The 22,162-nt window shown below is 35.6% G+C and overlaps 1 protein-coding gene across 1 annotated transcript in view; it reads right to left on the reverse strand.

The window, feature by feature from the left end:
- Nucleotides 1–18,476, reverse strand: part of LOC306887471 (maestro heat-like repeat-containing protein family member 1) — a 39,974-nt gene extending 21,498 nt beyond the window's left edge. Inside the window, exons 1-17 of the mRNA XM_079445213.1 lie at nt 18,234–18,476; nt 17,484–17,584; nt 14,209–14,354; nt 13,361–13,492; nt 12,675–12,837; nt 9,876–9,974; nt 9,245–9,396; nt 8,675–8,815; nt 8,309–8,401; nt 7,613–7,691; nt 6,721–6,834; nt 6,490–6,563; nt 5,254–5,376; nt 4,777–4,884; nt 1,533–1,677; nt 999–1,042; nt 48–189 (exon numbers count right to left, since the gene is read on the reverse strand). Of these exons, the coding sequence (XP_079301339.1) occupies nt 48–189; nt 999–1,042; nt 1,533–1,677; nt 4,777–4,884; nt 5,254–5,376; nt 6,490–6,563; nt 6,721–6,834; nt 7,613–7,691; nt 8,309–8,401; nt 8,675–8,815; nt 9,245–9,396; nt 9,876–9,974; nt 12,675–12,837; nt 13,361–13,492; nt 14,209–14,354; nt 17,484–17,514 (1,786 nt within the window). The 5' untranslated portion in view covers nt 17,515–17,584; nt 18,234–18,476. The remainder of the gene's footprint in view (nt 1–47; nt 190–998; nt 1,043–1,532; nt 1,678–4,776; nt 4,885–5,253; nt 5,377–6,489; nt 6,564–6,720; nt 6,835–7,612; nt 7,692–8,308; nt 8,402–8,674; nt 8,816–9,244; nt 9,397–9,875; nt 9,975–12,674; nt 12,838–13,360; nt 13,493–14,208; nt 14,355–17,483; nt 17,585–18,233) is intronic.
- Between the last annotated feature and the right edge of the window lie 3,686 nt (nt 18,477–22,162).

Below are 22,162 nucleotides of genomic sequence, written 5' to 3' on the forward strand. Positions count from 1 at the left end.
AGCTCTGTACCTAATCCGGTACATCACTGTTGTATATTTTAACAAACCTTCAAGATAATTGACCAGCTTTGGAATCTCGTTTTCCCACAGAGGCTCAGCTTTAGGGTGAATGTTAGGGCTGATAGTGTGGAGCAGACTTAGAGAGGGAACACCATGTCCCCTGGATCGAAACGGGAATGCAGCATTCACCTGAGGAAAATGTAACATTAATTTGAGATGTTTTAAGGTCTGCACAGCATAGACTAAATGATATCATAATTCAACAAGAGTGTATAAGGAGAAACAGAGATACAAAATTGTTTGTCTTCAATGAATGGATGACAAAATAATAACATTTGCAGCAGACTAAAATCTAGACTTAAAAAAAAACAACAACTTGATAGTGTTAGCTTGAAATCAATATTTGTGTTTAGAAATAGTTTAGGGTTGGTAGGATTTTTTAAAATGTTTTCTTATGCTCACAAAGACTGCATTTATTTGATCACTTTTGACCGATTTCACCCAAAAAATCTCAATTTTGTCATCATTTACTCACTCGCATGTTGTTCTTATGCTGAACACAAAAGAAGATATTTTGAAGAATTTTGAAGAACCAAATGTTGTTGGTCCCCATTGACTTTCCATAGTAGGGAAGAAACACTATGGAAGCCAATGGGGACCAACAACTGTTTGATTACCAGCATTCTTCAAAATATCTTCTTTTATGTACAACATAAGAAATAATCTCAGGTTTGGAATGACATGAGGGTGAGCAAATGATGACAAAATTAGAATTTTTGGGTCAACTATTTCTTTTACAAAAAAAATCTTGCTGACCTCAAACTTTTGAACATTAGTGTATGAAAGTAGCACTGGTATCTTGTAATAGGGAACAGTGAAATATCCACTGTAACGGTTATTATACAAAAATTATTTATTTACTCTTTACCTTACTCGTTGCCCAGCTGAAACTGAGAACAATCTAATTAAAAAAAAAACTGCGGGAATTTGACACTTACCAAGAGCCTTATCATCAGGATATATTGTGAGGGAAGACTAGAGCCTGCGGGAAGAAGGAAGAAACGGAGTAAGACAGAGAGAGGGGGAGGGCAGACCAGGGTAACCCATTAGTGAAGCCCATGATCCAAAAGCATTACAATTAACGAATAAATAATCACTGAACCTGGGACTTATTTGTCCTACTAGAGTTCAATTTAATCACTGTCAGCATAAGAAACAATTAGCCTCTGCCCCAAAAACTTTATTCAGTTGATAAATACCACTTTTCATTTAACTAATTAGAAACAGACTCAACAGGCAAAGCAAACGACTTGCAATGAAAACAAAACGTCTGCAAGTGTAATTTAGATTCAGGCCAACAATGGAAAAAAGGTTTAACAACTGCTGCTGGATTTGCCACACTGCCAAAAAGACAGAAAGTGTGATTCCAGGGTGTCCTTAGGTCAGACAGTGGAAAAGCTCTTAGTCTGAGTCTAGGCTCATCAGTGACATCATATGTGTGTGTGTGTGTGTGTGTGTGTGTGTGTCCACACCTTGTGCGTTGAAGTCGATGATGAAGTTGGGTTCTTGTGCTGTTCGTTTCTTGTTGGCCAGCAGAATTAAACTCTTGCACAAGGGAGTAGTTGCGTTGGCGTACTGATTTGGGGTCAGGTAGCAAAGCAGCATCGGCCACAGAACCTACACAGGAAATAACATAATTTCAGAAGAGATACATTGAGGTACTCTTGGTAAATTTAAGACAAAGTATTAATACCTCCCATCAGGGAGGCATTAAACATTAATTAAACAGTGTAAAATGTAGAATAAAACCCTAATGTACTGATAAGAAAAAAAAAAAATAGGAAGAAGCACAGTTATTTCAATGAATAAAAACCATCAATTGTGAAGTCTGACACAGGGAATTCTGGGAATTAGGGATGCACCGATACCACTTTTTCCAGTACTCGTCCGATACCGATACTTAAATTTTTGGTACTTGCCGATACCGAGTACCGATACCGATATTTTTATTGTATTTTTACATTTTTTAAATATTGGGTAAAGAAAACAAACGAGTATGTAAAATGTTAGTTGATTAACTTCATTTATCAAATAGATACTGTCAAACCAAAATTTATTCAGACACCTTCAACATTTCTCACATTTTATTCGCTATAGTTTAGAAAATGATAATAAAATATTACAAGAACTCCAAGTTAAACTGTGTCAGAAAAAATTTAGCTTGATAATACCTTTCTATCAATCAATCAAAATTATTCAGACAGCTGTTGGTATGACAATATTTACACAACTATCAATACTTTGTCGGGCCACCCTTAGCCTTAATGGCAGCCTGTAGTCTCCTGGGCATGCTGTCAACCAGGTTCATGAAAGCCTGAATTTCAATTTTTTCCATTACTTGGTCTGAATAATTTTTGGTCTCACTTTTGTATCAATTTTACTGGTAGTCCACTGTATGAAGAATTTTTGGGTATAATTTGTCACAGTTTACTTTATTTTGCTATCCTCAGTTACTTAAATTAACTATAGTGTCCTGCCCCCACTAGTAAAAAAAATAATAAAAAAAATAAAATTATATCTGGTCTCTGAATAATTTTTGGTTTGACTGTATATCCTTCGGTTATTTTTCACACTTAATTATGCCCATTAAAATGTAATTTACAATTTTTTGTTACTTTCACTTAATTTTTTATGTATTTATTTGCTCTATGGTACATCATCTTAAATAGCATTAGAGCTGCTCCATTGCAGCGGCTCAGTGCTGTAACCACGCTTTTTGCTGTAATTATGCAGGGAACCACTCGTTATAAATCAATCATTTTCAGATATAGAATTTATTTATTTTTTTTCATCTGAAACATTTAGATTTCAAAGCCATATAATTGCAGAAACACGCATGAAGCAAGGAAAACACGCACAGCGCGCGCACTTATGTGTACCGGAGCAGATGAAAGGGACAAGTACAGAACAGCCTAGCGCATTTCACACAGGCTGATAGTTTCACTTGTGTTTCACTCGTGTTCAATGCTTAAGGTTAAAAATAAATTATGTTTAAAGTGAATGAATGCCCCTATATGTTGTCATATATTTACGATTTAGTTTTAATTCAAATGATGCGTGCTGAGCGAACATCAATAAAGATCACACCACAGAAGTGCGCGCGCGCTCTCTCTATCTCTCTCTCCCTACTGTTAAGTAACTTTTGCATTGTTTTACTTACTCGTTTTTGACATTTCCGACCGAAGTACAAACTTTCCAGTGATATCTGTGAGAAAGGGATATTCACTCGACAAGCTCGCGCATCTGCGCCGCCGCGCGCTGGATCCACTCAGCGTGTTTTGCTTATCAGCTTGCTCACATCAGCTATACAGGCATTAATACTGAATGTTATTATATTCATTGCATGTACATTTTTAGACATCCTTAATCTCTAATAACTACATTCTGCTGTCTTTTTTTCTGTTGTTGGTGTTTCTTTGTCTGAATATGGCACTGATCACATGCGTGGTATCGGCGTTTAGTATCGGGGCATTTTTACAAATACGAGTACGAGTACATGAGCTCAGTATCGACCCGATACCAGTATCGGTGCATCGATACTGGGAATGTCAATTTACATTTTTTTCCACTTTAAATTATAAGATGACTTCCCTAATTCACTAGCAAAATGAAAATTTAACAGTATTTTACCTAAATTATTACAGTTTATTACATTTTCACTGTATATAGTAAGAAGTTACTGTTAATGAATACATTTTATATTTTTAGTCTTTTACAGTTAAAATATTTTTTTTACAGTGGAATTTTAACATTTTCCTTGAGGTCTTACATTATTTATAAATATTTTATAGTCTATATAAATATTTACATAGAGAGAGAGTTAGAGAGACAGACATGAACTACTCCTAAATGTAAAGTAGAAACTTTCATTTTCTGTGAAGCTGCTTTGCAACAATTTGTATTGAAAAAAAGCGCTGTACAAATAAACGTGAATTAAACTGAATAAATCCCACAAACCATAAATCCATATTCACAATAAATCTCACAAAAGTCTAAACTCAGTGCTTTAAAACAACATGTTAACAAGATAGACACAACAAAAGTCTAAATATAGTCTGGCTATATGTACATCTCCTGACATTTTCCTGGTTATCATTCGAATGGGTTTTGGCAGAGGGATTGGAGACAGTCTCATCGAAACATAAACTGTCTTCGTCTGTCTGTTGAGGAGAGATCCCTGTCAACGGCCTGCTGTTGATGTTGGGGGGCTCATAGGAAAAAAAGATCTAATATTTCTCTAGACACTCTCTCTTACAAGCAGCAATGCCGGGCTGGGGCTGCTGACTTTGGCTGTGAAGATGATGGACTGTGCTGAATGACTGCAAAGCCCATCTCTCACTATGTAAGCGTTTCATTGAGTTGTCTTTAGGATAATAAGACGCATTGCAGATGTGCATGTGTCTGATTTAGTGGCAGCAGGACTGTCACCACTACAGACACTGATGTTCTCCCTAATAGCCTTACAAAAAATCTTTTTATTATAGTAAAAGTGTGATAACCATGTATTTTGGGGGATTGATTACTACAAATACCATGGTTAAACTACAAGTTCACTTGACAAATGACATGCAATTACGGTCAATCATAATGCTGCACCAACAGTAACAGAATAACACAGAACAAAGGTGAGCACTGCACATTTTGAAAGACCAACCATGACTTCAAGCATCACGATGAGGAAGGTGTACGCTTGTTTGTACTCATCTGTATACTCACATCAGTCAGGCGGCCCACTGTGGTAGTGAAAAGATGCAATGTGTTATCACACATGCTACGCAGAGCCTCATTAGTCACTTCCTCTGGGTCTGGAGGTCGCTGTCCTCGCTGTGTGAATATTAACAATTTATTAGCTGTATTGTATCACACAACCTAGCATAACTAGGGCTAGGCTAAAGCCAATTACAGTGCAAAGCTAACTAACTAACGTAAATATTTAAAAACTGAGGTATGCACTGAAATATTGCTCAACATGGACTATGAACTGAATTAAAAAGGTTGCTGAATTGATGTCAAACAAATCGACTATAGACAATCTTGCAATGAAATGCATGGGAAATCAAGCAAGGAGATTGGAACTTAAAGAGAAGTTAAAAATTATCAGCGAGCAGGAAGTTGATTTGCAGCTACAGTCATGTGACACTGCTGATCGGGAGTAAGATAAGAAATGTGTTAGTGAGTAATGGTTGTTTGTACATGGTAAGTGTCTGGTAGAGCGCAGTGCTGGATGATGAAACGGACAAGCAAGTCTCCTCCCTCTAGCTCTAGGTAACCATGATGAGCCATAGCACTGATCACCTGCACCACTCTCTTCTTCACCTGCACAGACAAACACTAGCATTAAAACCTTTCTGAGCACTCAAAATGAGCAGTATGTTTTACATGAAAATAAAAAAAATAGATCATATAGGCCTACATTTATATAACTTTGGATACTGGTATGTAAAAATGTTGAATTTTAAACACATGAAAGTTTTTTTGCATACATTTTATCAGTTTACCCTTGTCTGCCTTTTACCATCAAATATTTTAAGATGACAAAATAATCAACAGTGTGAAACCAAATATTTATTCTGTGAAAATTCTGAAACTTTGGTACATAAAGTACCACAGTTGTCATTTTCAGTTGTCAATTGTCCAAACTGTCCAACAGCAAATGATAAAACAAGATATTAGTGTACTTGATTACACAGGTGTCAGTGAAGAACACTTGAGATTATACATATGTGATGTGTGAAGAAAACAAAGAAAAAAAATAGTTAAAAATACTTGTGAACAGAACATTTTAAAACGTGTTATTTCAAATTATGCAAGAGGGAATTTAATTGTATTAATTTACATCACATAATCCTATCAAACACAATACATAACTTGAGATGTGGTGACAATGACGCTGCAGAATAAATGTTAATGTTAATAGCCATGTTTCCATCCACCTTTTTCCATCATCAAAATTCTTTAGTAATCACCTGCCATTATTGTCTCACACAATTGCATTCCCAAACATCAAGAACTGGAACATCGTTTGTTATTGCGTTTCGTCTGGCACAAGTCATTTATTATGTAGGAATAAAGAGCCACAGGCTTCCCCAGTTGACCCAGAAAGTGACTATTTTTTATTTATTTTTTTTTAAAGGCATGAGATGGAATCATTTCTTTATTTGCAAATGTTTTATGCAATATTCAAATTTTTTGCATACGTTAAAGTCACAACTTTGAATGGAACCATAGCCAATGTCAAATCCTCACATGATTTGTTGGACATTCAATGTTGGACATTTTAGTTAGGCAAATTAAATAAACTAGTGAAATTGTGAAAAATGTATTTTAAGGGAGTTTATTTTCTAAAGGTCTGCAGGACAAAGAGTGCCCAAAGTTGATGAAACACCCATATTTTGTCACTTATCACATTGAGAGGATATATTTATGTACCTTGTTACTGTGGTCAGCCAGAGGTTGCCTGATGCTGGCTAGAATTAGGAGCCTCTTGGTTTCCATAATGGAGGCTTGAACAGACAGAGCAGAATTTAAAAATACAGCTCTTTTAATAACAACTGCAGCAAAACCTTCTGATCTTTTCATAGCCAGGTATGACAATCTGGATAAGAGTGTCTGGCTGAGGAAGAAATCATTGACGTATTTGATGGCATGTTTAAAACTCACTGGATGAGTTGATGAGGTGTCTGAGGACAGCCAGCGAGCCCATTCTGTTCCTTTCGTTACTGTTCTCCAACCTCTGGAGAACAAACACCATCAGACGGTCCGGGAACGCGTTAGCTGGGGCCAAAAACAGCAAAATATAGAAGTGAAAATTAATGCAATTTGTCAAGTTTACCCTCAGTTACAGATAAAGGCTTTGACAGTGTTCTGTGCCAATAAATGAACCAGCAAAATCTGTGTATGAATGCATACAAAAGTCAATGGTGTCTGGTTTTAATGCCTGGTAAATGATACATTGTATAAATAGCCCATATAAAGGCAGCTACATTACCTAGACCAGCAACTCTCAACAGGTTTTGTTTTAGGACCCAAGTTGAAAATGAATTGGTTAAAACCTGGGTAAATTGTTTTTTTGTTTTTTTTAAGTAACTAATTGATTTATTTATTGAATGAGATTTAAGAAGTCATAGTTCTAATTTACACATTTTATGCATTAGTAGTCTAGCACTAACACCAAATCTATTCACAGTTGAAACACTCGCTCATGATTGATTGATGCAAACAAAACACTTAACAGCTCCTGGACTCCTTGCATTTGCTTGATAAAACACAAAAGCAATAGGAGGTTGATCCAGCTGGTGTGTATCACCTCAAATCAGCACCGAGCACACAACTGTATGATATCATCTCACTGATTGAAGGAGCCTGCTGGTCTGACACTTTAACTTAATCTCATCAGCACATGACAAAGATATTGCTACAGCAGTCAGCTGACGGAGAATACAACATTTGCTTGAGTTCATGTCCACATGGCTAGTCCAAAAAATAGATTTCAATCAGATGTTTACATTTGCATGCACCTTAAAATGAAGAAAAGGGTTTAACCAAGACCCACCAAGGATAGTAAAGCATCGCAGGACCTCGTTGTGATTTTTCACAGTTGGAGGGTTGCTGAAATCCATAGGTGTGCATATCTGGAAGGAAAAATGTATATAAATCTACTAACAAAGAGGATCTCAAAACTCAAGTTTATAAAAAAATGTAAAAAAACAAAAAAAGAAAACACTGGTTTTATATGTGCTTTATTTGTTTTAGTAACTGACAGCTGTCCAGTAATACAAATTAGTATCTAATAACTGAGAAAACTGGAATTTCAAAGAAAAAAAGCAGTGATAAGGTATGAATGCAATTAAATAATCTAAATGAAAATTATCAAAATTAAACTAGCAAGAAACTGTTAATTTCGAAAGGAAATAACTAATTTTAATAAAAATGCTCAAATTGCAAAATGAATGGTTTAAAATAAACATTAGTTGCAATTAGTTGTGTAGTAATCTGATTTTTTGTGAACAATTCCTACTGTGTTAAACCATTAAACGGCCCTGGGCTGTGTAACACTGTTAGGCAACTTAAAACCTGTTCCACCAAAATTAAACACTATTAGGCAACTTCAAACCTGTTCTACCAAAAATGAAAACATGATTACAAGAAGTTGTGTAGGGGATTTAGAAGTCTTTAAAACGCCTTTGTCATCATGACTTATGAATACAAAAAGTGGTGCACATAAAGAGCGAGTGAAACAAGCACTGACCTGCTGGTGCAGAGCGACTAAGAGACCATCAATCTGTGTCTCCAGCACTCTGCTGCCCATATTCACAGAGGCCTCCAGGACCTGACACAAGCTCTAAACAAACACAAACAGAATTGGACTACATTAGGCAGTACAGAGTCCTGGATTTTCTCATAGATTGGCCATAAAATCTGATCTGATTATGAAAGTCACAGCAGGCTGCTTAAATAATGCAAAAACAATTACACATTTCCATGTCTTTATTGAACACAATAGGAAAAGTCCAGAGTGGGGGAAAAGCATGTGAACTTGGACTGAATAACTCGTTGACCTATTAACTTCCACCAAACATTTCCTATTATTGTAAAATGGTGAGGAGGGCTATACCTTGCTGATGATGTAGTGTTCTGAATTCTTCTTGTAGAGGCCCAGTATAGTGGGAAGGAGTTTGGGAAGCTGTTCTTCCAGTTTATCATGTGCCATCAGGTGACTCATTGACCCAAGAGCCTCTGCAACAGTCAGACGCAGCTGCAGAATGACACACACGAGAACAATTTCAACACATTCACACTAGAGATTGGAACATCGTTGAACACAAACATTGAAATAGATTTTCAATGTTTCAATGTCAGACTGAGAAAATTTTCAAAAAGTATTTCTGATTTTTGAATGACTAGTGACCAAGAAGTATTTTAAATAGAACATATGATTTTTAATCTCTTCCAGCTGCAATAATGTAATTTGTAAAGGCGAAATTACTACATACAATTCAATCTTCAGCATTTACAAAGAAATCTACCCCTCTAAAAGAAGTAGATTTAGTTCACAAGCTCACATGCCCCCCCCCGCTTCAATTCCAAAGAAACCTGAATTGAACCCAGTTGGCGCACATTCATCTCTTTAGTCTCAAAGTGAGTTCGCTGTAATTGGATATGTGCTCCGTCTCATTGAGTGTACCTTGGACTCTCTGCTCTGGATCCAGCTGCTGAACAGGATGTCATAGGCTAAGTAAATCTCACTAGAGAAGGCGTCTTTACGCACAGTGGGGTCCGGAGCTTTGTCCAGGTTGGCCAAGTATTCTAGAATGCTCTCGCTGAAGCGGCAGAGAGCTGAGAGGAAATGTTAAGAGAGGAGAAGCCACGTCACTACAAACATTTAACACTAATCAAATCATTTCATATAAGTAAAAGAATATAAAGTCTTTTTTTTTTTTTTAAACAAATTATTACTTAGCAACGATTCATTGCAATGATAAAAAGTGACAGTAAAAAACTTTTACTTTGTCACAAATTATATTTCAAATATATGCCTTTTTAAATCTCTTCATTGAAGAAATGTTTCTTGAGCACCAAATAAGCATATTAGAATGATTTCTGAAGGATCATGTGACAATGAAGACTGGATGATGGCTGCTGAAAATTCAGCTTTGCCATCAAAGGAATAAATTAAATTTTAAAATACATTAACAGATTATTTGATCAAATAAATGGAGGCCTAAGAAAGCATAAGTGACTTTTTTTCTTAAAAATCATTCATTTAGCTGATGCAGAAAATTTACCACTTTACACAGATCTATAACTGAACTTACCGGATGAGAAGACCCATTTCATGTTGTCTTGTTTGGTCATGCCCAGCATGGGTAACATGGTCCCCATTATAGCATTGAGAAAAGGCACCATACCGTATACTGTGGGCAGAGGTCAAACATATCAAAACAGGTCAAAAACTTAACCAAAAAAGAACACAGGGCTTAAACAAAGCCCTTTTACATTATTATTAATTAGGGATGCACGATATGAAAAAATTTAACCGATATCGATAACCGATAATTAAGTCCTTCTCGTGGCCAATGCCGATAAATTCATATTTTTATATTATAATTTTCATATAATCTGCAGTTTGTGCACCCAGCAGAATACAAAATCTAAGATTCACTGATTAAACTGATATTTTAGTAGCTCTGGCCTAACTATAGCAAACATCAGTCCTGACTCTTCAAATGTTTTTTATTTTTTGTGTAGGACACCACGATACTTTGTAACAGAAATGGTTTAACAGAATTATGACAGAACTATGGTTTATCTGCAATTTACAACTCATTAACAACAAATTTATATTCAAATATTTCATGCATAAAGAAATGCATCTATTCAACGTTTTTAGTGCACGAGGATGAGAAAGTTATATAGTCTTTAAGCAGTGTTGGGAGTAAGGCGTTACAAAAGTAATGCATTACAGTAACGTATTACTTTTTGCTGTAACGCAGTAGTGTAAGGCATTACTAATCAATTTTCAGTAATATTTTACTCTGTACATGTTCAGTAACGCTTGCATTACAACACACTTTTAGCCCCCAATTATTATTATTATTATTATATTAAATTTAAAGTCGGGCTCCTACTTTTTTATGTCCCTAGGGCCGGGCTTCGGGCCAATATTCACGTCATAGTTCAGACGCGGGCCGGGCCTCGGGCCTGTTTTAGGCTTCTCCTTATCTTTATATTTTAGACATCCATCAATTATTGATGAAAAAAAATTGCCGCGCTGGTGGAAACAACATGAGTCCGTGCTGCCGCGACTGTCAAGAGCGACTCGACAGTGTTTAGTGTCCCGCAGCAGCAGCGAGCCGTCAGCACAGCTGAAGAGTTCTGCTTCAAATACACGCAATAAAGCAAAAGCCCCAGCAAAAGTAATTACCATGAATGTGTTCGCGGGTAATAGTAAGGATTCACCATCTCCTCGTAAGACGCGCCTTTAGAGAGAAGTGCATCTTCACGGATAATGATTATATTAAAGAGTTTTTATTTTCGTTTTTATTTATTTCGTTAAGTAGCAATTTAAAGCTTTCTTTAGATATATTTATCATGTCTGTGAGGCATGTATTTCGGTTCATTTTTGTGACCGAACGACAGTCGCGCATCACAGATCAGATTTCATTTATCACCTGAGGAGAGAGTCGAACTGACTGACAAGAGTGAGGTGAAAAAGACAAGACGATGGCAGAAGAGTTTCGAAACGAAATGTAAAAGCACCTGTTTTAAAAGTATTTTTGGATTTTGAAAAGCCCGTTGACCTGCCATTTATCTAAGGTGATATTGGAAGGTCTATTTATTTATTTATTTTTTTAACATTCGTTTCTCATTTAGCCTATTTGGTTCCACAGTATTTGCTGATTTTTATTCTATTTAAACTGTGATATTTTTCCCATTATTTTACATCAAGGTGTATGCAGTCCTTGCCTCAACTTTCCATCTCACTAATAAACGTTCTACGTTTTATAATCATTTGTTCCTCAGTCTTTACTGATTTTCAGTTTTGTATAGGCCATGCATATTTAAAATTTGTAAGTTATCTGTTATTTTATATTAGGCATATAGCATGGTGCATTTTTATTTGTTTTGTTAATAAAAGTTAGCTATATGTTCTTTGTTGTATTTTGTTGTTGTTTGATGCCGAATTGCCGTTAATTTAAAAGTGAAAATAAAATAGCCTACGCACAGTGCTTTTACAAGCTATTTAAGCAAAGGAAAGTGAGAAAACTCAAGCTAACTAAAAACAAACAACTGCTTGAAGCCGAATTGCCACTAATTTAAACGTGAAAATAAAACGCGCACAGAGCCTACAAGCTATTTAAAACCGAAGGAAAGCGAGGAAAAGAGAGAAGACTCAAACGACGTCCACCCCCCATCCACCGAGTTGATACCGGTAAGGTGTTGACACGCGTCGATTAACCAGTGGGTCACTGTCACAACCCTACTTGATGCCTTTTTTCCTCCTTTCGGAATCCTTGCTGAACACGCGTTGGAAATAGCAATGGCATTGTCCTCCTCTGCCACCGAGAAAAACTTCCAGACCGGCGAAGACATGTTTGCAAATGATGACGTAATGAGCACAACACATGCTGACAGTCACTGCAGTTTAAAGCTGCAATCACTTGCACTCGGAAAGAAGATGAATCTCAGATAAATCAGACTGATTAATTAATTTACCAGCAAGCATACTTTATCGGATCTAGTTATCGGATTTAATTTATTTATCGGAGCAATAAAAATTACGTCATTTTCTCTCATATCGGTCGATAATTTATCGGTCCGATAAATATCGTGCATCCCTATTATTAATGCAATTTCCCTAAAGTTCAGTGAAATGAGGAACAGAAACAGTAATGATCAACTGTCAAATGCACAAAGCATGATCTAACATCAAAGGTTGCAGCAGGTCTGTAACTGTAACTTCCATTTCATTTCATTTCATAAAGTTAAAACATGTATTTAAAATTGATTAAATTGACATTAAATACAATTAGAGTCCAATTTTATGGATACAGAAAGGCATAACTAGAGAAACCTCTAAATTAATTTCAGGAGTTCTGATTAAAGATACGTACCATTTGAGTCAGAGAGACTGGCTAGCGTTTGGACCACAAAAAAGTGAGGCAAAACTCCCGGCTGGAACTTGCCGAGTATCTCCTCCATGATGTCATTAATATATTTGTTTCCCACGGCAACCAGAATATTACTAGCTGCTTGCTGCCATTCTGGGACAACCTCCTATGCAGAGTGGATAATTCGTTTTACGGTGCATGTTTAAATACAAAAATCATCACTGTATAATTTGTTTAGAATATTAAATACACTAACAATAACTAACTAATAAAAGTAATGCTTATTGTTACTAAATTTCTCCAGATGTCACATAACTATTTACCAAAATGTAAATCAAAAGCAAGAGTCTCAAAATAGAACCAGTTCTTTATAGTTTTAACGGAAGTGTTCAAACATTTAGGGTCAGTAAGACTTGTAACGTTTTTTTTTTAAGTCTCAAACACTAACCAAGTCTGTTTTAGTTTAATCAAAATTATAGTGAAAACGGTAATATTGTGAAATATTATTGTCATTTAAAATACCTTTTTCTCTATATATTTAGAATATATTATATATTCCTGGAATGGCAAAGCTGAATTTTCAGCATCCATTACTCCATTCTTCAGCTTCCTTCATGATCATTCTAATATGAAGTATTCATTTTACTGTCCCCAAACTTTAGAAAAGTAATGTAAGTCAGCTGTCCCACCTTTGATTTGGTCATCTCTTCTGATGCTAGCTGTATGACACTCTTGATCTTGGGGTAACTGATGTCATCAATTCTGCTCTTCACCACCAATTCAATGGTTTGCAAGATCACCACTCTGTGCCCGACCACCAGCTACAGAGGACAAAGAAAACCCGCAAGTAAACTCATGCACAGGTACTGCAGAAATACACTATGAAAGAGATGCTAACCATAATTCTAAATTTATCACAGGCTCATATCCTATATTTAAATTTTATAAATTAGGTCAACTATTAAAACAGACTTCAGCCAAATCAGAGGCAAAAGACACAGAATCACAGTCCTGTCTGTGAGCAGTGGCTTTCCCCTGCAACACTAGGCATTATAAATCAACAAAAGGAAGAGCTCTGGTTACAGATAAGAGGTTTATTACAGATGAGTTTGATGTGTTTTCTTTTTAAAGTAATGTGTACTAAATTATCTTCTTTTCCTTTCTGTTAAGGAAATGGCAATTTTGACCACTGGGAAGGAAATTCTGCATACAAATAAAGGAATCACATGTTTGCATAACATGAAATAGAGCAAAAACTACTTAATGTGGCTTGCTGAATTACAACACAATTGTTTCAGAAACAACACATGCTTGGGTACATTAGCATGAGGACATGAAACACTGCCTCTGCTTCCTGTTAGCTGGCCAACAAACTCAGTCAGGAACATACTGTTAAGTGCACTTGAATATCATAAAGGCCATATAAAATCCATGACATTCAGCAATAATCTACATAACCATTAGAGGAAAGCACATACAAAACCTTGAAAAACCTTCTCAAAACATGTTGATGTTTCAAGGAAACGCTTTGGCTGACCTTGGGATGTTTGAGCAGGTAGTCCTGGCACATAGACAGGACTTTATCAGGCTGTTGGTTCCCCAGTGTCAAGATGGACTTCCTGACCTGTTCCTGCACCACTGGGTCCCTGTCATTGGCAGCATCCAAAAGAGCCAGGGTCACCTCTGATTGAATAAAACAAACACATGAATTTATGCACAGAATGTGATGGAGATGGGTATGAATTCCTGATATATATGTGCTGGTACAAGTTTTCTATTTTAATATACATTTCAAATGTAATTTATTCCTGTGATGGCAAAGCTGAATTTTTAGCAGCCATTACTCCAGTCTTCAGTGTCACATGATCCTTCAGAAATCATTCTGATATGCTGATTTGCTCAAGAATTTGTTCTTATTATCCATATTGAAAACATTTGTGCTGCCTGATATTTTTTGTTGAAACTAATACTTTTTTTCAGGATTCTCTGGTGAATAGAAAGTTCAAAAGAATAGCATTTAAGTCAAATAGAAAACTTTTACAGCATTTTAAATGACTTTACTAAAAAAATTACTTTTGAAATTACTGCATTCTTGCTGAATAAATGTATTTGATATCTTTAAAAAAAACAAAAAAAAACTTACTGACCCCAAACCTTTGGACAGCAACGTATACAAGAACAGCTTTCCTATGGTTTTGTTACTGTGTCTGTTTCTCAAACGACCAATTGATCTAAAATAATTTTATTGCTTTTAGTACTATCTCAGACTATGTGGTAAATCCAGACAGAACACTCCTACACAAACACATTCTTTCAACATCAAAAACTGCTGTTTCTTGCCTACTTAAAAACAACTCTTTATTGAGTGGGTGGTCAATTAATCATTGGGATTAGTGTAATTAACTGTAGTTGGTCACGAGCTCTGCACTGGGGACATGACTGATGCATATGACTCACTCCTGATCCAAAACTCGCAATACAGACAGTACAACGTCAGGAGGAAGATCTGCAATGCAGAATATCTTAAGACAGACTTTGCAACATCTGGACATTTTAACCACACTTAATCTTCACATGCAGACTCATCTGATTAGATTATTCTAATCTACCTACAGCGCACTGAGTAAACGAGTTGCCTAAACATACTCATTGGGCAATTAGCTTCAGATCCAACCTAAAGAACAGTGTTGAAAGACACTAATGGGATAAGAGAAACCCATGACTCTGTTCAGTGTGACTAGATTCATGTGGGAATCCATTTTAAATGAAAAACAGATGCTTTTGTTTTGAAACTAAATATGCCCTTATGGCATCAATAAGTGACATTAATTAAGATATGTACAGGTATAGATCTGGGCGAATATTGATTAATAAACATTAAATACACTAATATTTAAAAGGTGGGAGCTAGTATTTTTTTATATTTTAAAAGATATTAATGCTTTTATTTAGCAGGGATGAACCAAATTGATCAAAAGTGACAGTAAAAATCATTTATTTTACAAAACATTTCTATTTCAAATAAATATTGTTCTTTTAAACTTTCAATCCACCAAAGAACCTTGAAAAAAAATGTGTCACAGATTCCACAAACAATATTAAGCAGAATAACTGCTTTCATAATCAGCATATTAGAATGATTTCTGAAGGCTCATGTGACATTCGACTGGAGTAATGGAGAAAATTCAGCTTTGCCGTCACAGGAATAAATTATATTTTAAAAAATATTAAAATAGAAAACAGTTCATTTAAATTCTAATAATATTTCTTATTTACTGCTTTTACTGTAATTTTGATTAAATAAAGACTTTTTTCAATAACATTAACAATCCCAAACCTTTGAACGGTAGTGGATTATCGAGAACTCTGCTGGTAATATGAAATAAAGCAACATATATTATGATGAATGTAGTACACTTTTAATTTGACAATTACATTTCCTATAACTATGCATTTTTAAATTGTTGGATGTAAATGAAGATCATTTTGTTCTTTCTTGTGTTTATTATATTTTTTACTTTTTTCTTCTGTTGTAGCTCTTAATTACAGTACACTCATCATTTTGAATCTACTTGCCAAAATGTACTGTTTGCCTAAAATTATAGATCCCCCTAATTGAAAAATAAAACACCTTTTCAACCAATTTCAAAGGAAATACACAAATGCTGAGCTGTATATTGAATATTGTCAAAATGCTGAAAAATACAGAGATATTTTTTCAATTACAACACCCTGCCTTAACCAAAACAGGCCAGCTATACATAGCTCTAAAATGCACTACAAGTAAATGGTTTTGCTTTAGTACACACTGAGACACTGGCGATGAAAACCAGGGCAATGTTTAAACGGGTCATCGGATGCCCATTTTCCACAAATTGATATGATTCTTTAGGGTCTTAATGAAAAATCTATAACATACTTTAGTTAAAATTTCTCAATGGTAGTGTAAAAAACACCTTTTTTCCTTGTAAAAGTCAGCTGTGTTTTCATCAAGCTGTTTTTTAGTCCATGTTGCTTTAAATGCTCATGACTCTGCTGACCCCGCCACTCTCTTCCATGGGGTAATGAGCAGTACTGTATACTTTAGCGGAGAAACTGGCTAACTAGTACGTTATTAGGAAAGGCGATTTGCAAAGCTTCATAAAAAAACATTATACTCAATTCTTCTGTAGATGAAGCTGAATCACGAATGATTCGCAAGAATATAGACGCATTTAGGCAGATCGGGGATTGTGCATTCACTTCAAAGCAAACGTAATGTTATTCCACTGTGTCTTCAGCAGCTCAGATGTCGGGAGTAAATAATGACTGCTTTATTCATTATTACATCCAACAACAAAACGCCTCAATCGCTTAATCTGAGAAATCTTGTCTTCCCCTGCACCGGAGGCGGACAGCTCTCAGCACACTCAGGGCAGGTCTAAGGTAAGACGGTCTTGTCAATCAACTATCGTGGGAGCGGTCTGTACAGAACTACGTCATTCTGACAGGGCTCTCAGAACATCCTGATTTGAGAAAGGGGATTTTAAAATAGGGATTTTTTTTTTTTTTAAACACTGGGTGGATTTTTGTCATTATAGGATGGATGTGTACACACACTTCACATATTTATGTTCAAACAACTTGAAAAGTTAATTTTGAATCCGATGACCCCTTTAACACAAAAAGGCATTCAGAATATTATAACTCTACTCATGCAGTGTCACACGATCATGTTTACAAGTTCTTGTGTGTAGGTGTGTGGAGTAACGTAGATTCGTTGACATGAAGTAGCCTATATTAGTGGGCAAAGTGGATAAGAGTGTTACTCACGCTCTATGTCAGTCTCCTCTATAACGCCCATAATGAGGCTAGCAGCAGAGATGCTATTAGGTATGCATCTGGTGGTCCAGTATCCCTCAAAAGAGCCCACTCTAAAGATATAAACCAACAACATCAGAGATGAACCAATAATCAGTTTGACCATAAATTTTAGGCATACCAATAAATGGCAAATATTAACTTAAAAATGTTGTCTTTTGGATATCATTAATTTATTCAACATCAAATCAATATCAAAATGTGTTGTGCATATCAGTATCAGTCATAGAAATTCTCTCAAAATACACATAGTATCTAAACCTAGCCAGCGATGTGGGCATCATTTGCAAGTGCACCTATGATTCCTAAATGTGCTGTCTAGGTAGACAGCTCAATAGGTTTTGAGACGCAGCCCGACACAGCGTTCCAGGTGATTAGGCAATACGACACCGATAAAGCACAATCATGTAACATGCACTGAAAACGGGACGTATCGAGATATTGACACATATTATATTCTTTTTGTTCTCATTGTTCAACTAACATTGTAGGTCACTTCCACAGTCGTCAGTATTTCAGGTTTAATGTCAACTTCCTCAAAGCCACAGCGACTTATTAAACTACTGTGACAGCGTCTGCATTACACTTGCGTTAGCTGTTATGCGGTCAAGGCGACTGTAATACGAATGCAAACGTTTAATATGATTTTACAACAACGTCAAATGTCTAACGTTAACGACATACACAATATGTCAATATTACCTTTCCCCTCGTCTGTCTGTCTATTTGGCTCGCTCGCCCTCAGACTATTCACTCGACATCCCTTTTCTCAGATGCATCGAACAGTTACTAGTCAGCGAAGGGCCTGATGTAAATCTAGTAAGTGGTTCTGATCCTGAACGTAACCGTATAATTGATTATTCGGCTGCGGTTGATGGTCTCATAGACGCTACATGGTACCCTAGGTAAACACGCCTAATCACGTGCTTCTGCATAAGAGTGGGCGTGGTCTGTCACGCAGTCCTCCAAACACCAACGAAGAAGACACATTGCATGCAAATCGACCTACTTAATTATTCATATGTGGCTATTTGGGACATCTACCACGTTGTATCTACAACGCTTAAAAAACATATCATTGAATGTTTATTAATGTATATTTTCTTTAGTTCCTTTAGAACAAGACCAACAGATTACATTTTCTAGACTAGACGATTTCCCACTGTGCGGCCACTGTCCAGTAAATAAATTATTATTATTGTTATTATGATAAAACTATAATCTAAATTCTAATTTCTTTCCAGTCCCTCAAAAACAAATTATATAAAAGCTATTGTTCTTATTGAAGAACATGCAGTTCTTGAAATTTCTTTAACTAAAAAAAAAGATCATAGTTGATGTAATATATCACCAAAACCTTATTCTGTTATTAATAATAATAATAATAATAATAACAAGCTTAAAAACTAGCAAATACAGCAGAAATAGGCCTATTCTAAATGTTAATTTTAAATATTGTGTTGGACAAAGGGGGAGGTCAAAAAAGTTGGGAACCACTATAGACACATGACTGCCTGATTTGCATTTTCAGAATATCTTACTAAGATTGAGCAGCATGAACAAAGCAGTGTCATCCTCTATATTCTTACTGTAGTAATACATCTGCCATGTTCTGAAAAATAGTGAATGCTAAAATCGTGAGTATTGCAAGTGAAACTGTCCCAAGGTTTGCAGGTTAACAGGTGTTATTCTCAGTTCACACAATATGCACTAGAGGGAGCTGAGAAGCTCTTTTGATATGAAATGTGTCTTGTGTCATGCTTTGTCAGACAGTAGGCCTTATCTCTGGACCTTAAAACTTTTCCATATGGGTCTAAAAAAACACAGATTGGACTTTTAACTCAAACCCTATATCTCTAGTTACTAAGGTATAACCCTTGTTATAATAAGTTGCCTGTGTGACTGTGACAACTATACTCACACAAACAAGAACTGAATCTTACAGCCGCGATAAAACAGAAGTAGCCACATACAATTTTTTTTTCTGAATTATGAGGTACACCCAAGTGTAATGGATTATAGAAAGGAAAAAGTTGTAATGCTGGGACTCATACGGCGATGCATCAGTTGTTGACTGGACTTTGAGTTTCAGCAGAATAATTAATAGAAGTTCTGCACACATTACAGATAGAAGTCTGTTGTTTTGATTAAACATTACAAGATCAACCTTTTTTTCTCTCAAATGAAACAAGGTGACTTGTTCACAACCAGGACTGCGGATCCCAAAAGCATTGTAAGCTTAAGTACATCATAGACCCATTGAACCCAATGAAGCTACGATCAACTTAGGCTATATGGTTTTTGGAAATGCAGCCCAGATCTATAGCATGCAGTTAGAAAATAAGTAGGTTGAATTTGTATTAATTGACTTTAAAGAGTACTACGATAGTTTTTATTATTATTTAGATTTTTTTTTCTAAAATGTATTAATTTTACAGATCTAATAATTTTTTGTGGCATGTTTTTTAGATGTCTATATAGAGTTTCTATTTTATTAATTTTTGTTTCCATTTTAGTTTTAATCTAAATAAAAATAAGAAATGTTGCCTTAAATAATACAATACTTTTTTATTATTATTATTACACTTAATGTTTATTTAAAATAACATTTTAAATGGTTTTATTATATTATAGTTTTAGTTAACTATAATATCCCTGCATTGAGCCACAAAAAACATCATTGTACATCATTGACCATTTGTGTCCTACTTGACTGTTAGTTTACAATCACACTGAATATATTGTATATATATATATTGTGAATCATCTGATGATGAGTACTGAAAGTAGTTATTTCAATCAAATAAATAAGGCCTTAAAAATGACTTATTGTTCTTTACAAATATTCCGCAAATATTACAAATATTTTCAAATATTCTGCAACCATCCAAACTGTATTTGTACTTTAATAATCTTTTAAAATTGTACCAGAATCTACCAGAAGTGCTAATATTCAAACACCATTTCAACAGAGCTTTGAATGCAAATGTCTTGAAATGATGTATTGCAGAAGTTGATTTGTGTGGCCTGCTGTTCAGACACTGCTGTAATTACACAGCTTTTATTTGCACAGCATGCACCATATTTTTCGCTCTTTATTTTATTGGCCTTGTCAGAGAGTTTAATGAAAGTTTTACTGCAATTGATGAGACACAACTGGGAATTTGAGTCTTATTAAACCAAAGTCCACTAGACTGTGTGGCCGTTTTAATTAGGAATGCAAAACTACTGAGACATTTTCTCCTCTGTTAATGCATAGAGAGGATTGGCAGCCATTAAAGTCAATCTGTTTCACCCCAGTGGGGACTCTAGGTCTGAGAGAGAATTACGAAGTCAGTCTCATAAACAGAACTCGGGATGGATCGCTCACAAAAACCTGCTGCTTTTACTGAGAGGCACCTAATGTGTGACAGACACGTGTGCACTACGCAGCCAAATAAGCAGATGAAATATTTTCAGTCATGAAAAAATGTGACATTTTAGAACCACTTTGAATATGTTTCGTAATATACGCTTGTTGAAACAGTCAGTTATGATGGAAAGGGTTCTTTTTTTCAGCTTTCATGTGGAAACGTAGGCTTTGCTGCCATCCAAATATGCAAAACCACCTTTAATATAGATCAATAATTCATTTAACATTTACACACTCAATAAATCTGGCGTATGTCTAGCAATCTGATTCACACATGGGTCTGACTTTATATCAGCGCAAGAATTTCTAAGCTTGAATAGTACATAAATAAATCAGGGAAACAAAAGTCCCTTACACTGCATGAAGAAGTGTCTGTAATGCACTTAGTCGCTTTAATGGAATGACCAATTTTAGAGCCCCCTGCAGCTCTGTCATTACTCCCAGAATTAATATTTTCATATCCAGTGAAACAAAAGGTGAATTGCAGGAAAATAAAGGTTAGGCACATGCCAAAGCTCTAAATCTACCCTAGAAATCAGGACCACATGTAGGGGAAAAACAGCAGCACTACGTCAGGGTCAGTTTTGCTGTTAGTGCAGGGTGGTATGGATCAGTACAGACAGGAGTGTAATCTGATCTGAGACCAGATCAGAATAGTTCAGTATTGTGTGTTCAGCAGTGGACTGACATGAAGCATATATATATACAAGTGTGTGTGTGTGTGTGTGTGTGACCCTGGACCACAAAACCAGTTAAGTAGCACTGGTATATTTGTAGCAATAGCCAACAATACATTGTATGGGTTAAAATTATCGGGGGTTTTTTATGCCAAAAATCATTAGGATAGATCATGTTTCATGAAGATATTTTGTAAATTTCCTACCGTAAATATATCATAACTTAATTTTTTATTAGTAATATGCATTGCTAAGGACTTAATTTGGACAACTCTAAAGGTGATTTTCTCAATTTATTGATTTTTTTTGCACCCTCAGATTCCAGATTTTCAAATAGTTGTATCTCAGCCAAATATTGTCCTATCACAAAAAACCATACACCATTGCATCAGCTTATTTATTCAGCTTTCAGATGATGTAAAAGCTCTATTTCACAAAATTGATCCTTATGACTGGTTTTGTGGTCCAGGGTCACATGTAATATACAGTATATACATATATTATAAGCTTTTTTTCATTTGTTCAAATGAAATATGATTTCT

This window comes from Barbus barbus (assembly GCF_936440315.1).
Source record: "Barbus barbus genome assembly, chromosome: 21".
Lineage (NCBI taxonomy): Eukaryota > Metazoa > Chordata > Actinopteri > Cypriniformes > Cyprinidae > Barbus > Barbus barbus.